Genomic DNA, 17,848 nt, shown 5'->3' on the forward strand with positions numbered 1-17,848 from the left:
GTCAGTGAAATAAAGAGCTGATTCTGAGAAAACAATAACATTGAGAAACCTTCAGCAAGACTGGAGGGACAGAGTAGACACAAATTACTGGTATCAGGAATGAAACAAGGGATATTACCACATCATCTGTAGCCATCAGAGAATATCCACCTATAAATTTGACTGCTTAGATTAAAAGGGACTGATTGCTTGAAGAACAAAAGCTACTTTAATTCAGCCATTATGGAATAATTTGAACAGGCCAAAGTCCAATTTGCAATTTAAACCCCCCCACAGAGACAATCTATAGGCCCGGTGATGTTGCTATGAAATTCTGCCACATTTTTAAAGAAGACTTTGATTTCTTAAAATAGGAGTGAGGACTTTCCAATTCACTTTATGGAACAGGTATGATGCTAATAATAAAACTAGATAGACAATAGAAAAAATGAAAACTACTGGTCAACACCTCTCATGAATATAGACACAAAAATCCTTAAATTATTAGCAAAATGAATTCAACAATATATAAAAACAATTATACACCATTACCAGGTATGATTTACTCCAGGGATGCAAGACTGGTTCCATATTTGAAACTCAAAGTACTGTCCATATTAACAGGCTGAAGAAGAAAAACTACATGATATAATTTGGTGATACAGTACAAGCTTTTGACAGAATTCAATAGCCATTTGTGGTGAAAAAAATTTTTAGAATGATAGAAACTTGGGGATTTTTCTACTTGATTGGGGACATCTAAAAAAAACTATTGGTAACATTATTTTTTGTTGTTGTTAACATATACATAACATAACATTTTCACCCATTTTTAAATGTTGACTTCAGTGGCACTAAGTACATTCACAACATGGTCCAGTCATCACCATTCTCCATTTCCAGAACTTTTTCATCTTCCCAGAGTGATAACTCTATCCATTAAACAATAACTTCCTATTCCCCACTCCCCTCCAGTCCCTGGTAACCTTGGTTTTACTTTGTTTCTATATTGTCTGTTTCAGGTACCTGTTGTAAGGGGACTAAAACAGTATTTGTCCTTTATCACTGGTTTTTTTCACTTAGCATAATGTTTTCAAGAGTAATCTCTGAGGAGGGAGGGTATAGCTGAGTGGTAGAGTATTTGCCTAGCATGCCCAAGGTCCTAGGTTCAATCCCCAGTATCTCCATCAAAATAAATAAATAAGCCTAGTTACTTCCCCCCAAACAAACAAAAAACCCCAATAAAACATTTAAATAAGTGCAAAATAAATTTAAAAAAAGAGTAATCTCTGATGTAGCATTTTCTTCTTTTTTAAGGCTAAGTAATATATAATTGTGTTGTATATACATATTGCATTTTTTTAGTCTATCTCTTGGTGGACATTTGGGTTGTTTCCACTTTTGAACTATTGTGAAAAATGCTGTTATGGACATTGGTGTACAGGTATCTATTTCAGTCCATGCTTTCGATTCTTTGGGGTATGTACCTAGGATTGAAGTTGCTGGATCATATGGAAAATTGAATGTTTAACTTTTTTTTTTGTATATTTAACTCTTTGAGTAATTGTTGAACTGTTTTCCATAGAAACTACACCATTTTACTTTCCTCTAGCAATGCACAAAGGTTCCAATTTCTCCATATTCTGCCGAAATTTGTTCTTTTCCTTTTCTTTGGTAATAGCTTTCCTAGTGGGCATGACATGGTGTCTCTTTGTGGAACAGTATTCTTAGTGCTTTGAGATGGAATGCTTTCCTCCTCATCAAGAACGAGGCAAGGATGTCTGCTCTCACCACTCTTCACTGTTGTGTTAGAACTCCTACAATAAGGCAAAAATGGGAAATAAAATGCTTATAGGTTATAAGGCAAGAAATAAACCTGTCCCTATGTGCAAATGCCATGACTGTATATATAGAAAAATCTCAAGGAATCTAAGAGGAAAAAATACTCCCAGAGCTAATAAGTGATTTCACCCATGTTGCAGGATTCAAGATAAATATACAAACAATTTATTTTCATCTCATAGCAATGAACATATGGTCACTGAACTAAAAATACAATACCATTAAAATTACTGAAAAAAAAGAAGAAATTCTTAGATGTCAGTTTAACACAACATATATAGGATTTGTACGCTGAAAACCACAAAATGCTGGTGAAAGAAATCAAAGAACATCTCAGTAAATTGAGAAACATATCATGTCTGTAGATTTGGAGAGTCAACATGGTAAAGATGTCAGTTCTCCCCAGATTAATATACAGGTTTAATGCTAATCTTGTCAAAATTCCGGCATGGTTTTTTGATAGATACAGATAAGATTATTCTAAAATTTATATGGAAATGCACATGCTCTAGAATATCTAAAATAGCCTTTAAAGTGAGGAATAAAGTAGGAGCAATCAGTCTCCCTGATTTCAGGCCCTGCTGTATATACACAGTGTTCAACACTGTGTGTTTCACAGCATCATAGACACAGAGATCAATAGAACAGAACAGAGAACCCCTGAATAGACCCACCAGCAATGTGGGAGGAGGATTAGTGTTTTGAACACAGGGCACCAGGGTTCAGGCTGAAAGCAGGATCTATGGATCTCACGTGGGTGCCCCATGAGAACCTTACTGCTGCCTCAGCCCTGGTTAGTGGCTTAGGTTAAGTTGAGTAGTGGCAATGGATGGCTTCTGGGTGAGCAGCGATGTGTTTGTATTACAGGCATTAATGGGCTTCAGGGATGTGGCTGTGGCCTTCACCCAGAAGGAGTGGAAGCTGCTGAGTCTTGCTCAGAGGATCCTTTATCGGGATGTGATGCTGGAGAACTACAGTCATATGGTGTCTCTGGGTAAGGAGAAATCCGTCTCATGTCTTGGACACTCTGCCTGTCTGCATGTTAAGATTTTTATATAGCAGCCATCATGCTTTTAGCTCAGAAAGAAAAATAGTATTTTTCCTACACCCTCGGAGAATGTCTGGATTCTATAGAGCTGAAAATAGTGAAGTGTGTGTGTGTGTGTGTGTGTGTGTATGTATGTGTGTGTACACACGTGTATGGTGTCTGACACTGCATTTCCAGCCCTCTTCCAAAGCTGAGCCCTCCACCAAGGTGACCTTGCCTCAAATGGGGGAACGTTTGTATTCATCCAAGCACAGTGGAGACTCAGTACACCGCCTTTAGATCCATGCTTCATCGCTCCTGCCCTTAGACACTCGCTCTCAGCATTCAGACAGCATTTGCCCCCGACGTGGTGCTTCCCTGCCCTGACTTCTGAGTTACTGAACTCCCCAGATGACTCTGAGTTCTGTGACGGCTTCTTAAACCGCTAACCAAGGTCACCTTGGTTTTTTTCCCTGTGAGTAGGAATTGCCTTTCCTAAACCAAAACTTATCACACAACTAGAACAAGGCGACGAGCCCTGGAGAGAGGAGAGCGAATATCTTCCGGACCTTTGTCTAGGTGAGTGGGAAGCAGCAGGCAGACAAGGAGACAGGGCAGGGAGGTGCTTGGCTGGTGAAGAAAGAGGAGCCTCTGAGAGCTTCTGGAGAGGAAGCTCCTCTGCAGGCCTCCGTTCTGTGCTCTCCTGCTCAGCCCAGATGGGGCTTCCCTGGAATCCTTCCCCAGGGAGCCACACTCTGCTCACTTTGTATCCCTTTCCCAGCATGTCTAGGAGCCTCCCATTCTTGAACTTTTGTGGCTGGGCCTGATCTTCAACACAGCACTTGAGAATAAATCTGCCCCTGCTAGACACTGTCCAGTTTCTGCTCTTAACCTGGTAACTGTTTTGTGCCTCGGCTCTACTTCATAAATTCCCATAAATTGTTTCTTTTATTTTATGATGGATTATTTAAGATTACAATGGGGTGTGAAGAATTATACAGTGAATGCCAGTATTCCTTCCCTTCAGCCTAAGAAATAGACCGTTATAAGACCAGGTGACAGCCCTGTCCCCTCCCTGGTTGTGTCCTGCTGAACCCCGCCCTTCAGAATCTGACTTCTGCATTAGCATGCTGATCACTGCCTTCATCCTTTTTCATTCATTGGGTGGTGCTTTCAACTATATAGAGAGTTGTTTTGCATGTTGGTAAACTTCTCTGCACATAGTGTTATATTGTATACCTCCTTCTGGAACATGCCTTTCCACCAGCTTTATGTGAGATTCATGTTAAAATGTGTAGGTTTACTTTACACTTTAAAAAACTGTTTTATACAAATCAATTACATGAATATTTTAATGTAGTTGAATTATCAGTTCCCTTGTTTTGGACATTTATGTTATTTCCAATTTTTGGCTATTAAATAATGTTGCTATGTATTCTTGTTACTTCCTTGGAAACACATGTAAGAGTGTCTCTGAAGACGCATAATGGAGAGCAGAGTGACTGGTCCATAGGTGTGGGTGGCTTCAACCTGATTGTGTTAGACCACATCATGTTCTGAGGCTGTTCAGTGCTGTCTTATATTCCCAGCAGCAGGGATGAGTTCTTGTTCCACATCTTCATGTTTTTCACCCATCTGTTTGGTTTGTGGTGAAATTTCAGAGGGGTTTGGCCTCCTAGTGAGCACGAGCATCTTTTCCTGTGTTGACTGGCCACTGGTGCTTCCTTTTCTGTGACTTGACTGTTAAGAGTATTTCCCTACTTTTGATTTGAGCTGTTTCTGTTATTGATTAGTAAAGATTCCATTTTGGGAACATTTATCTCTTTAATCCAATTGGAATTAATTTTATTTGAATGTTGGGAGGTAAGGATAAAGTTTTGCCTGATTTGTCTTTTTTCAGTGTTTTATTGTGAACATTCCTGGCATATTATTTTTTTATTTTGTTTTGTCTTTTGCTTCTAAATACAACTATATATCTAGACTTGGACTTTATAGGAAAGTGTTTTTTTCTTTTTTAAAAAAAGAACTATTATATAAGTGATAATTATGGTATAATAGGAAATGTTATTCTGGTATAAGGTATTATAAGGTATAATACTTAAGGGATAGCTGTAAGTTATGTTATCAAATTATAAAATATACTGCATATATTTAAAGTGTAAAAGTTGGTAAGTTTTGACATACATGCACAGCCATGAAGCCACTGCCATGTTCCAAATCCCAAACATACCTGTCACCCCCAGAGTTCCCTTGTGGCTCACTGTAATCCCTGTCTCCTGCCCCACCCGGTCTTCCCCCTCCTCTTGTACCCAGGCAACCACTTAGCTGTTTTCTATCATAGATTTGTTTGCATATTCTAGAATTCATATAAATTGAATTGTACAGAATACATACTGAATTCTTTCACTCAGTATAATTATTTTGAGTTTGATCCCTAATGTTGTATGTATCAATAGTCTATTTCCTTTTATTGCTGAGTAGTGGTATAGAGATCACAGTTATGTAACCATTCACCTACTGAAAGGCATGTGAGTAGTCTCCAGTTTTGACAAATACAAATAAATGTTGTCTGTCCAAACATTCATGAAGAAATTTTGTGTAAACATATACTTTCATTTTTTTTTGGATAAATACCTGGCCCTGGAATGACTGTGTTGTACGATAGAGTGTATATTTATTAATGAAGCTCACAAACGGTTTTGCAGACTGGCTGCACTGTGTCACATTCCCACGAGCAGTAGATGAGAGTTCCAGATGCTCCATGTATTTGTCAGCACTTAGTAGTACTATTTTAACTTGAGACTTTTTCATAGCTGCGTAGTGGCTCCTTACTCTGTTTTACTTGGCATTTGCCTGATGACTGATGATGCTGAGAATCTTTCCATGTGCTTATTTTACCATCTGTGTATCTTCTTTGGTGAAATGTCTTCTCAAATCTTGGCCTATTTAAAAAGTTGATTTCTTATGCTTTTATTATTGAATTTTGAATGTTCATCATATATTCTGTATAGAAGTCCATTATCAGATATTTGATTTATGAATATTTTCTGTGTAGCTTTTTAGTCTCTTAATAGTGTCTTTCAAAGAGAATTTCTTACCTTTGGTGAAGTCTAAGTTTCAGTTTTTTTCTCTCATGAATTTAACTTTTGGTGATGTATTTAAGAAATATTTCCTAAAATGAAAATCAAAAAGAGTTTCATATGTTTTTTCCTTTTAGAAGTTTTATAATTTTTACTTTACATTTAGGTTTATACCCTGTTCTGGGTAAATTTTTGTACTTGGTACCAGGTCTAGATATAAGTACAATTTTTTTTCTCATAAAAATATCCAAATTTTCCAGCACTATTCTTGAAAAGACAACGCTTTCTCTACTGAATTTCCTATGCACCTTTGTAGTAAATTAGTTGTGTATGGGTATTTATATGGACTCTGATTTTTTCAACTTCTCTCTTTACCTATCTTGATGCCAAGACCACATAGTCTTGATTACTGTAGCTTTATAATCAAGTCTGGAACTTAGAAGTATAAATCCTGTGACATTTTTTTCAAGTTGTTTTATTTATTCTAAAACATAGTTATTCTTTGCATTTCCACATGGATTTTAGAATCAGGTTGTCAATTTTCACACACACACAAGACACAAAAATGCCAGCGGGATCTTGATTGGAACTGAGTTGAATCTACATCAATTCAAGGAGAATTTACATGTAAATAACATTCTCATCACTTCTCGGCCTTTTGGCTAAGATCAAGTGTAGTCTCCGTTCTTATCAGTTTAATAGCACTCTGTCATCCAACATATGAATGCAATCTGTCTCTCCATTTTTATGGGACTTCTTAATTTCTGTCTGTCAGCATTATTTTGTAGTACACAGGTCTTACGCATCTTGTCAGATTTACCCTTCTGTGTTTCATATTTTTGATGCTATTTAAGGTACATTAAAATTTCAGTTTTCAGTTGTTTGTTGATATTATTTAGAAATACAGTTAGTTTATGTATGATGAACTTTGTATGTGGTAATTTTGCAAAACCTACTTCTCAGTCCTAGTAGTTTTGTAGATTCTGTCATATTTTCTACATAGATGATTATGTTACTTGTGAATCAGTGTAGTTTACTTCTTTCCATTCTTTGTGCCTTTAATTTCTTTTTCTTACCTCATTGCACAGGCGAAAACATCAGTGCAATGATGAATTTAAGTGGTGAGAGTGGACATCCTTTCCTTGTTCCTGATCTTATGGGCAATGCTTTCCTCCTAAGTATAAGTTTTATACCTGCCCTTTATCAGCTTGACAAACTTCCCTTCTATTCCTTGTTCAGTGAGTTTTTATTTGGAATGAGTGTTGGATTTTGTCAGCTGTTTTTTGGCATCTGTGAAGATGATCATATGTGTTTTTCTTTTTTAATCTTTCTTTTGGTAAATTATATTGATTGTTTTCCTGTTAAACCATCCTTGTATTTCTGTTAATACAATGCACTGACTTTATTCAGATTCCTCCAGTTTTACCTTCACTTTGTGCGTATATGTATGTTTTTTGAGTTTTTTTAAACATTTTTTATTGATTTCTAATCATTTTACAATGTTGTGTCAAATTCCAGTATAGAGCACAATTTTTCAGTTATACATGAACATATATATATATTCATTGTCACATTTTTTTCTCTGTGAGCTACAATAAGATCTTGCATACATTTCCCTGTGCTATACAGTATAATCTTGTTTATCTATTCTACAATTTTGAAATCCCAGTCTGTCCCTTCGCACCCCTGCACCCCCTTGGCAACTACAATTTTGTATTCTATGTCTTTGAGTCTATTTCTGTTTTGTATTTATGCTTTGTTTGTTTTTTGCTTTTGTTTTTGTTTTTGATTCCACATATGAGCGATCTCATATGGTATTTTTCTTTCTCTTTCTGGCTTACTTCACTTAGAATGACATTCTCCAGGAGCACCCATGTTGCTGCAAATGGCGTTATGTTGTTGGTTTTTATGGCTGAGTAGTATTCCATTGTTTAAATAGACCACATCTTCTTTATCCAGTCATCCATTGATGGACATTTAGGCTGTCTCCATGTCTTGGCTATTGTAAATCGTGCTGCTATGAACATTGGGGTGCAGGTGTCATCCTGAAGTAGGGTTCCTTCTGGATATATGCCCAGGAGTGGGCTTCCTGGGTCATATGGTAAGTCTATTCATAGTCTTTTGAGGAATCTCCATACTGTTTTCCACAGTGGCTGCACGAAACTGCATTCCCACCAGCAGTGAAGGAGGGTTGTGTATATGTATGTTTATTTAGTTCTAAGGAACTTATACATGTACGTTCATATAACTACCAGTATATTCAAAGAAACAGGATGGTTCCATCACAAGGATTCCTTGTGCTATGTTTTTATAGCCATAGCTCACTCCTCCCCAACCTCACTCCCTCCACCTTCCTCTGGCAACTACTAATGTCTTCTGTCTCTACCATTTTGTCATTTGAAGAATGTTATAAAAGAAATAATATTGTATGTTACCTTTTGGGATTGCTTTTTCTCATTCAGCATAATTCTCTTGGGACCCACCAAATGGATCTTGTGGGTACATTACGTGTATCAATATTTCATTCCTTTTATTGCTGAGTTGTAGTCTATGGTATGAGTGTACTACATTTTGTTAAAGCATTCACCCATTGAAAGACTTTTGGGTTGTTTACAGTTTGTGGCTAATATAAATAAAACTGCTGTGCTCACTTATGCATAAGTTTTTGTGTGAAGATAGGGGTTTCATTTCTGGGATAAATGCCCAAAAGTGCACGGTGCTGGGTCGTATGGTAATACACGTTCAGTTTTGTAAAAAAGTGCCATAGTCATTTCCAGATCACCTGTGCCATTTTACATTCCCACCAGCAGTGCTTGAGTAATCCAGATTCTCTGCGTTCTTTCCAGAATTTGGTGTTAACACCGTCTTTTACTTTGGCCTTTCTGACAGATTTCTGAAGAGGATGCATTTCTGTGTAGCTGTGAGCCTCTGATAATTTTGTTGTGAGGTCTGTTTTCAGTATGGATGGTTGTCCCATCTTTCTTCTGTGTGTGTTGCCTGTTATCCCTTTAATTTGGGGTGTGGCCAGTGTTGCGATCAGAGCCTGCCCTAGTTGCTGAGCGGGACCTCCTTTTTGTTCTGTGGCCGTCACAGCCCTGACAGGGGCTGGGTCTGTTCCCCTTTTCTTTTGTTGGAATGGAGGCTTCCAGACTCATTTCTGAGCTGTGGTGCATGGTAGACAGGAATGGGGCGCTTCAGGTACTCTTTGTTGACTCTGCCCTTGTCCCTGCTTTGGCCGTGGGAATCATTCTTGAGAGATTTCTAGCAATGTCTCAGTTGGTATGAGTGGGGAGTTTAGTGCAAGCAGTTCCTGTCAGAGAGAGCTGGGTAGCTGAGCATATCTGAGCAAGTGCACTCTATCAAGGCTTTACTCTTCTTGGAAAAGAGACTTGTGTTCTCCCCATGGGCAGCTTAAGAGCTTAGGAGGCCCTGATCATGGGTGGCCATTGCTGTCATTTTGTGAGGTCTTCATGGCTTGTCCTTAGCATCTGCTCATTCCCTTCAGATGATCTCTGTCCCTCAGAGCAGTTGCTGGGTGTGAGTATGTCTTAATATCTGACGTGACCACTGAGTGATCTCGGCAAAGGCAATCTAGCAAGTGGAGAGAGGAAAAGGATGGTCTCCTGGGTCAGCTCCTGTGGGTGGTCAGCGGGCGGGGACCCACAGACTCAGGTCCAGGGTGTCCGCTTGAGCATCTCCAGACACTGCAGTTGGAAAGTGCCAGTTCCTGGCAATTCGCCTCAGCTTGGTGGGCCCCGTGAAAGATGTTTGGCTTCTAGAGTAACGGGTAGCATGTATATCATTCATTACTGAAAGTTGATTATTTTTTCTTTAAAGGTGGGGTTTACTTACAGGAAATACAAAATCTTAAATGTAGTAGTCTCTGAATTCAAACAATGGGTATAACTCGATAACCCAAACTTTATCAAAATACAGATCATTACCCTTGGGGCTCATCCCTGTAAACTCTTGCCTTTATCGGAGGTACCAGTGTTTTGATTTTATTTCACAGTAGATTAGTTTTGCCTGCTGTACAATTTTTCATAAATGGAATCATATAATAATACTTTTTTATGTAAGGTTTCTTTCACTCAGTATAGCTTTTAAGCACATTGTTGCATACATCAGTATTCTGTTCTTTGTTTAATACTAAATAGCATTCTGTCATATGAATATAGAACTGTTTATCCATTCTGTTTGTTAGACACCTTGATAGCTTCCAGTGTTTAGTCAGTTTGTAAATGCTGCTGTCAACATTCTTATGCTAATTTTTTGTTTGTTTTTGGTAAACCTTTGTTTTGTTTTCTTTGGATAAATACGTAGGGTATGTGCTGGGTATATGAGTTTCCTTCGGTTGATGTAACAATTTACCACAAACTGAGAGGCTTAAAACAAAGAGATTTATTCTATCCCAGTTCAAAATCAACCTGTTTGCAAGGAGGTTCTAAAGGCCAAGGTGTTCTTTGCCTTTCTTCTAGCTTCCGGTGGTTGCTATCAACCTTTGGCTTGTAGCTGCATCACTCCAACCTGCCCCTGTAGTCACATAGCCTTCTTCCTTCTCTGTATCTCTGTATCCAAATCTCCCTCTCCTTGTATGGATACCAGTCAATGAATTACAGTTCACCCTAATCCGGTATAACCTCATGTTAACTTGATTACATCTGCAGGCTGTATTTAAATATAAGGCCACATTCATATGTTCCAAGTCAACGTTAATTTTGGTGGGATAATAGTCAACCCAGTACACTGGGTCATAGGGTAACTGTATGTGTAGTTTTATAAGAAATGACTAGACCTTTCCCAAAGTGATTGTACAGTTTCTCATTTCCATGAACAACAAATGTATGAGGGTTCCTGTCACCTCGCATCCTCCCTGACAGTTTTCATTTTATCTCTGGTGTTGGATGTGTAGTGTTATTTCATGTGTGTTTCCATCTCCCTGATTGTTACTGATGTGGAACAATTCTATGTGCTTTTTAATCGTATTTATATATGTTTACTATAACTTACTTTGTGAATACATTCAGATCTTTTGTATTTTTTAAAATTCAGTTTTATGAATTCTTTATTAATCCTGGATACCAGTCCATTGTCATTTGTACATTTTGCAAATATCCTCTCTATCTGAAACTTTTCTGTTCCTTTTCTTAACATAACTTTTGATGAGATGTTTAACATTGAGGAAGTCTAATTTTCTTCTCTTTTTAAATTCTTATTGTTATGAAAATAATCTATCATGTCTCTTAAGTGCTGTATGGTTTTAGCTTTTATATTTTGATCTATGATCCATCTTGAATTAACTTTTGTGTACAGTCTGAGGCAGGAATCAATGTTTTTCTTTTTCATATGGATACAGAGTGGTTCTAGCACCATTTGTTGAAAAGTCTTTCCTTTCCCTCATTGGATTGCTTCGTTGAAAATTCAGTGATGGCCTATGTATGGGTCTGTTTTCTGTTCACACTTTCTGTTCTGTTCCTTTGATTAATGTGTCTGTCCTTAAACCAGACCACACTGTCTGTATTACTGCAGGATCACAGGAAGCCTTGAAGTCAGGTAGTGTAAGTTCTCTTCGTTTGTTTTCTTTTTCAAGATTGCTTTGTATAGTCTAGGTCCTCTGAATTTCCACTTAAATTTTAGGATCAGCTTCTCATTTAACAAAAAAGAAGAAAAGAAAATGTGGGCCATGTTTATTATTGAGATTTTAGTGTGCCTATGTATAACTTGGGGGAGAAATTACATCTTACCAATATCAAGTTTTACAAACCACTACCTAAATGTTTTCAAATTCACTTTAGCAAAATAAAAATTTGTGAGATGCAGCTAAAGCAGAGCTTAGAGGGATAGCTATAGCTGTGAGTGCTTACAGTGGGAGAGAAGAAAGGTCTGTGATCAGTGAGTTAAGGTTTTGCCTTAAGAAGCTAGAAAAAGAGGAGCAAAATAAATACAAAGTGAGTAAAAGGAAGGGAATAATGAAAATAAGAGCAGGAATCTATGAAATATAGCAACAGAAAGATGTGCTAAGCCAAATGCTGATTGTCTGAAAAAATCAACGGAATTATATATTGCTACGTAGACTAATCAAGAAAAAGAGAAAGAAGACATTAATAATCAATCAGGAATGAGACAGAAGTTACCAGTACACTTCAGACTTTAAAAAAATACTAAGGATATCATGAACAAGTTTATACTAACAGATTGAACACCTTATATGAAATGGATAAATTTTTGGAAAAAACTGCTGACACAGGATAGAACAAACTGAGAAATACTGTATTTATGAAAGTAATTAAGTTGGTAGTAGATCTACAAACCTATACAAGTTATAAAAACATTCCAAACTGAATCTAACCTTGTTTAAAAATAATTACACGCCATGTGCCCAGTGGAATTTATTTTACATATGCAAAGCTCAACATTAGAAAATGCATACTGTAGGATACTAGTCACTTCATATTTATGTACCCTCTAATAAGATGGAAGCTTTCCGTCCAACTCTCCTCCTTTGAGTTCTCACCAAAATCACAGTTAATATCTATATTTTTAGCAACTGTCCCTTTTTGTAAAGTTAGGCTTTTTCTAGTATGCACCTCAAAACTCATAACAGCCTCCACCACCTAGTTCCAAAGCCACTCCACAATTTTAGATATTTATTATAGCAGCATCCCACTTCTTGGTATCAAAATCAGCATTATGGTTATTGGGTAACAGAACCAATAGGATGTGTACGTATATACACACACACAGACAAGAATGTGAGGTGTATTATAAAGAATTGGCTCATATGTTCATGGAGGCTGAGAAGCCCCGAGATCCATGGTCGACAAGAAGAAGACTTAGGAGAGCCTATGGTATAGTTCCAGTCCAAAGGCTAGCAGACTCAGCAGCCTGGAAAAATTAATGTTTTAGTTCAATGTTGATAGGAAGAACAAACAAACAAGTCCCATCCCCCTCCCCTATCCTCACCCTCTCCTGTCACAGCTTGAAGGTAGGGTGGAAGTGTTCCCTCTTATTTGGGAGAGGGTCAGTCTTTCACAGTATTCAGGCCTTCAACTGATTGGATGAGGGCCACCCACATTAGGAAGAGCAACCTGCTTTACTTAGTCTTTCCATTTAAATGCTAAAGTCTTCCAAAAACATCCTCAGAGAAATACCCAGAATCATATTTGGCTAAACGTTTGGGCATCCTGTGGCCAGTAAAGTTGGTACATAAAAGTAACTCACATATGCTAATATATTTTTTTTAATTGGAGTATAGTCAGTTTACAGTGTTGTGTCAATTTCTGGTGTATAGCTTAATGTTTCAGTCATACATGTACATACATATACTTGTTTTCATATTCTTCTTCAAGATATTGAATATAGTTCCCTGTGCTATCCAGTAGAAACTTGTTGTTTATCTATTTTATATATAGTAGATAGTATCTGCAAATCTCAAACTTCCAATTTATCCCTTCCCACCCCCTTCCCTCGCTAGTAATGTTTTGTATAACATTTATTTTTTATTGTCTAAAAATCACTGAGACAATATATTATGAAAAATGTTCAATTTCCAGGGATTAATTCTGATTAATGCTGAAAATGTCTTCTTTATACATGTTTGGTTGAAGTTTCAAAATTCTTTAAATTGTTTAAAAGCAGGGAATGCACAGCATTCTTTCTTCTCTGGTAATCAATTCAGTGTCTACGGCCATTCATTTAACTCATTGCTGTACTTTTTTTCCTCACAGTTGCAGCTGCAGAAGGAAAAATTTCTTTAAGGAGCCATTAGACATGATTTTCTTTTTCTAAAGTTTCTTTTGGAACATTTGAGTTCATGTCCAATTACTGAAGTAATTACTGGTCTGAAAAATCAGTTGGCACAAGAGCAGCTGTAGATTGTAAAATAGTTTATAAACTGAGTAATTTGAATACATCATGTAAATTTTTATGATTAACTGAAAAGCATTACCTTGATAAAATTTTATTTTTTATTTCTCCTTTTATTGAGCAACTTCTGTATGTTTAAAACCATGTTAAGGATTAGGGTTTCCCAAAGTGGACATTGTAATTCTTGTCATTTTTAGTTAAAATTTGACACATTACTAGTTAGGCACAAAAATGATGCTCAGTGCTCTTCTTAGAGGGTGTGACTCCCAGAAGAGCAGCATTAACTGTTTCTGAATCAGCCACCACATTGAACACAGAAGACTCTGAATGGCACACCTACAACGATACGCAGTTTACCACTTTGTGACCCAGCAGGAACACAGACAAGCCAAGGAGAAGGCAGTGGCTGCCTTTCTCTCCCCATCAAATCCCAGACAAGTAGACAATAGTGCAGTACTGCAAGCTCAGCTGTCAGAACTCCAGAATTACAACAATGTATTTATTGGAAGCTGGGGGCCGGAACCTTACATACCTGCCCGTGAGTTTTGAAAATGTGGACAGCCTAACTCCACAAAATAAACTGATAGTTCACTGAGCTACACTAGAGTACACTGGCTGATGAGAAAGCAACCATGGTGGGTGCCTGATGGCTGGAACTGCACACCAAGACTGAAGGGATGTTCACTTTCACAGTGGAAGTCCAGTAGGGTCAGCACTTATGAATACTTACCAAGGCCATTTCACAGGAACCTCTAGATGTAGCAACACAGGCACACCCATACAGAGAGTGGAGAGGGGAAGGGAACTACGTTTAATAAGCAGTTCACTGAGGAGGGAACGTAGGGGGTTGAAGTGTTAGGAAGGGATTGCATGGTGGCTGTTCTTGTCAGTATTGAAAGCTAGCATCTGAGACCAGGTGGAATCAGTAATCTGTAAAGGTTCACATAGTAAATATTTTAGGCTTTGTGGCCTTTGTGTTCTTTGTTGCAAGTACTCAACTTTGCCATTGTGTGTGAAAGCTGCCATGGACACTACGTAAAGACTGAGTGTGGCTGTGGTCCAGTAGACCTTCATCTGCAAATCGGCTGGCTGTAGTTTGCTGACCCGTGTTGTTGGTAGTTCATAAAATACATCTCTGTTTTGGTTGGTGAAGAAAGTATCGGGTGAGTCTGGAAAGCCTAGTGCACTGAGTTTATTTAAGGTTCATGGTATTTTCCAGCAGCTTCAGGTGGACAGAAGTAAGTGAAATGGAACAAGGCAAACAAGTTTGATATCTCCCTGAGCTATTTTAGGTGGAAGAATTTCCTTTTACAACAGTTTTTGAAACACTGGGAAAAGCAGGTCTAGAACTGATTGGGGTCACCAAGAGCCAGAATCCTTTAAGGAGTTGCAGGCCTAGACTATGTCTCTGTGTTTCACTGCCAAGTCCACACACCATGAGAGAGAACCCAGCGCGTAACCCTCTAGGAAACCCTTGTTTAGGAGAGGAAGCACCTTCAGTTCAGTTCCCACGTTGGTCTCTAACCTGTCCTCCCTACTGCCTTCATCTTGGGGCCTCTAGGTGGAGAGACTCCCTTTTTTGACTTAAGTCTTTCTTGCAGGAACAGTCCCCAAAGAAATTTGTAGGAAGTTACGTAGTTTTAACTCTCAAGAAAAGCATATGTTTATTGATATTGTTTGCCTCAGTGTTAATGACTGTGGCTTGTAAGATAATTTTGCTGGGGAAATGTGTAACTGTAATGGCGATGATTTACAGGGCTAGAGCTGCCTGCGATGCTTTCTTGAAATGTTTAAGCCAGGCTGATATTTAGAGCTGGCTCACTTGTGGGTTTGATGTGTTATAAAAGGATATGCATTAACGTGTCACCATGGGATGGAAGGTACGTCTGCTGAAAATCTTTGTTCTGTGAGCATCTGAGGAGTGACTGCTGGACAAATGTTACCGTCCACAAGGTACCTGTGGTGAATCTGATTTAGACTTTTTCTCCAGCAGAACCAAGAACAGAATTCCAGTCCTGTCTCTCCTGCCCGTTGACTTTTTCCAGTCCAGAGTTCCTCAGTCAACATGTTCTATGCAGTCACTCCCCTCAGATCTTCCCAGATGCATGTGCAGCAAGCCACTTCTTCTTCGAAGCTCCAAGCTGCTTGAATGACAAAGCAGAAGATGGTGAGAGAGAAAGCTCTGGCACTGTATTTGGGAGGCTGCAGCTGAGCAGGACTTCGAGAGCATTCTTAATCCCATCTCAAGGTCAGACAGTAGACCAGGAATGCAACAGTGGTGGAGGAATAGAGCGGGGCATGTGCCCTGAGGAGGCAGACACAGTGTTGACAGAGGCAGACATCTCAGAATCTGGAGCAGTCATATGTGAAAAATTCAGACTAGGACTTAGCCTGGAGTCAAGCCTCGTTACTCTCCCGAAGCATCATGTGTGTCCTGAATGTGGCAGAAGCTTCTGCCAGAGGTCAGACCTCATCAAGCACCAAAGAACCCACACAGGGGAGAAGCCATATAGTTGTCAAGAGTGTGGACAAGGCTTTGGCCGGAAGTCCTCTCTAACCATACACCAGAGGAAACACTCAGGGGAGAAGCCCTACACGTGCAGGGAGTGTGGGCGGCACTTCAGGTACACGTCCTCCCTAACGAACCATAAGAGGATACACTCTGGGGAGAGACCCTTTTTATGTCAGGAGTGTGGGCGAAGCTTTCGCCAGAAGATTGCCCTCATCCTACACCAGAGGACACACTTGGAGGAGAAGCCCTTTGTGTGTCCAGAGTGTGGAAGAGGCTTTTGCCAGAAGGCATCACTCCTCCAACACCGTAGCTCACATTCAGGTGAGAGGCCCTTCCTGTGCCTGGAGTGTGGGCGTGGCTTCAGGCAACAGTCACTGCTCATCAGTCATCAGGTCACACACTCTGGGGAGAAGCCTTATGTCTGTGCTGAGTGTGGGCACAGGTTTTGCCAGAAGGTCACCCTCATCAGACACCAGAGGACACACACTGGGGAGAAGCCTTACCTGTGCTCTGAGTGTGGGCGTGGCTTTGGCCAGAAAGTCTCCCTCATGGGCCACCAGAGGACACACACAGGGGAGAAGCCTTATGTGTGCCCTGAGTGTGGGCGTGGCTTTGGTCAGAAGGTCACCCTCATCAGACATCAGAGGACGCACACAGGGGCGAGGCCTTACCTGTGCTCTGAGTGTGGACGTACTTTTGGCTTCAAGTCACTCCTCACCAGACACCAGAGGACACACTCAGGAGAGGAGGCTGAGGTGTATAAAGCATGTGAGCAAAGACTTGGTCAGAAGACCCACCTCACTTCTGACCAGAGGACATACTCAGGAGAAAAGCCATGTGTGTGTGAAGAGTGTGGACGTGGCTTTGGCTTCAAGTCAGCCCTGATCAGACACCAGCGGACCCATTCGGGAGAGAAGCCATACGTGTGCCGGGAGTGCGGCCGCGGCTTTAGCCAGAAGTCTCACCTCCAGAGACATCGGAGGACCAAGTCTGGCCATTACCTCCTGGCACAAGAGCTATTCTGACATTGCCTTTCCTTTCCCTGTGAGTGTGAAGATGGCAGAAATCACTAGGAAATGTTCTGCTTTCCTGAAATAGAGAAAAAAAATTTTGCTTTTTCTTTCAGTGTTTATTAGACAGTTGGTCTATCATTTACTTTCTTAGCAGCAATCCTCTGTATGGACTTTTGTTTTAATAAACTGCTTCTTTACAAACTTGCACACCTAGTTGTGTACCTCATTCGCTCATCTGTCAAGAACCCCAAGGTATTCAACCTCTAGGGAGACAAGAGAGAATCACTGTATATTTTGTTCTAGACCATAGTTTCTCACTTTCTGTAATCTCCAGAGCCTTGTAAATACCCAATCTGTGACTTGGCTGTGCCCCCTTACCTTGGGCACTGAATGGTCTCTACAAGATAATTTTCCCCAGGTCCAGATACTTTGCTGGCTTAAAATCTAGAGGCAATAAAAAATTAATAAAGTTTAGTGTACAAAATTTTTTTTAAATTTACATGGTGAAAAATACCATAAGTGATACCAA

The 17,848-nt window shown here is 39.3% G+C and overlaps 1 protein-coding gene and 1 non-coding gene across 5 annotated transcripts in view; both read left to right on the plus strand.

Annotated features, from left to right (window-relative positions):
- The window catches only part of LOC140695953 (uncharacterized), a 58,530-nt gene extending 41,006 nt beyond the window's left edge, over positions 1-17,524 (plus strand). For 2 of the 4 annotated variants that reach the window (XM_072959084.1, XM_072959085.1), the window contains exons 3-5: positions 2,689-2,815; positions 3,332-3,427; positions 15,785-17,524. In XM_072959084.1, coding sequence (XP_072815185.1) covers positions 2,689-2,815; positions 3,332-3,427; positions 15,785-17,331 — 1,770 coding nt within the window. In that variant the 3' untranslated portion in view covers positions 17,332-17,524. The remainder of the gene's footprint in view (positions 1-2,688; positions 2,816-3,331; positions 3,428-15,784) is intronic. The other 2 variants (XM_072959082.1, XM_072959083.1) reach the window with 2 other exon arrangements.
- Positions 6,571-6,753, plus strand: LOC140696236 (U2 spliceosomal RNA). The gene has a single exon (XR_012072393.1). It is a non-coding gene; the product is annotated as a U2 spliceosomal RNA (small nuclear RNA).
- Positions 17,525-17,848: the final 324 nt, after the last annotated feature.

This window comes from Vicugna pacos, chromosome 4, assembly GCF_048564905.1.
Source record: "Vicugna pacos chromosome 4, VicPac4, whole genome shotgun sequence".
Taxonomy (NCBI): Eukaryota; Metazoa; Chordata; class Mammalia; order Artiodactyla; family Camelidae; genus Vicugna; species Vicugna pacos.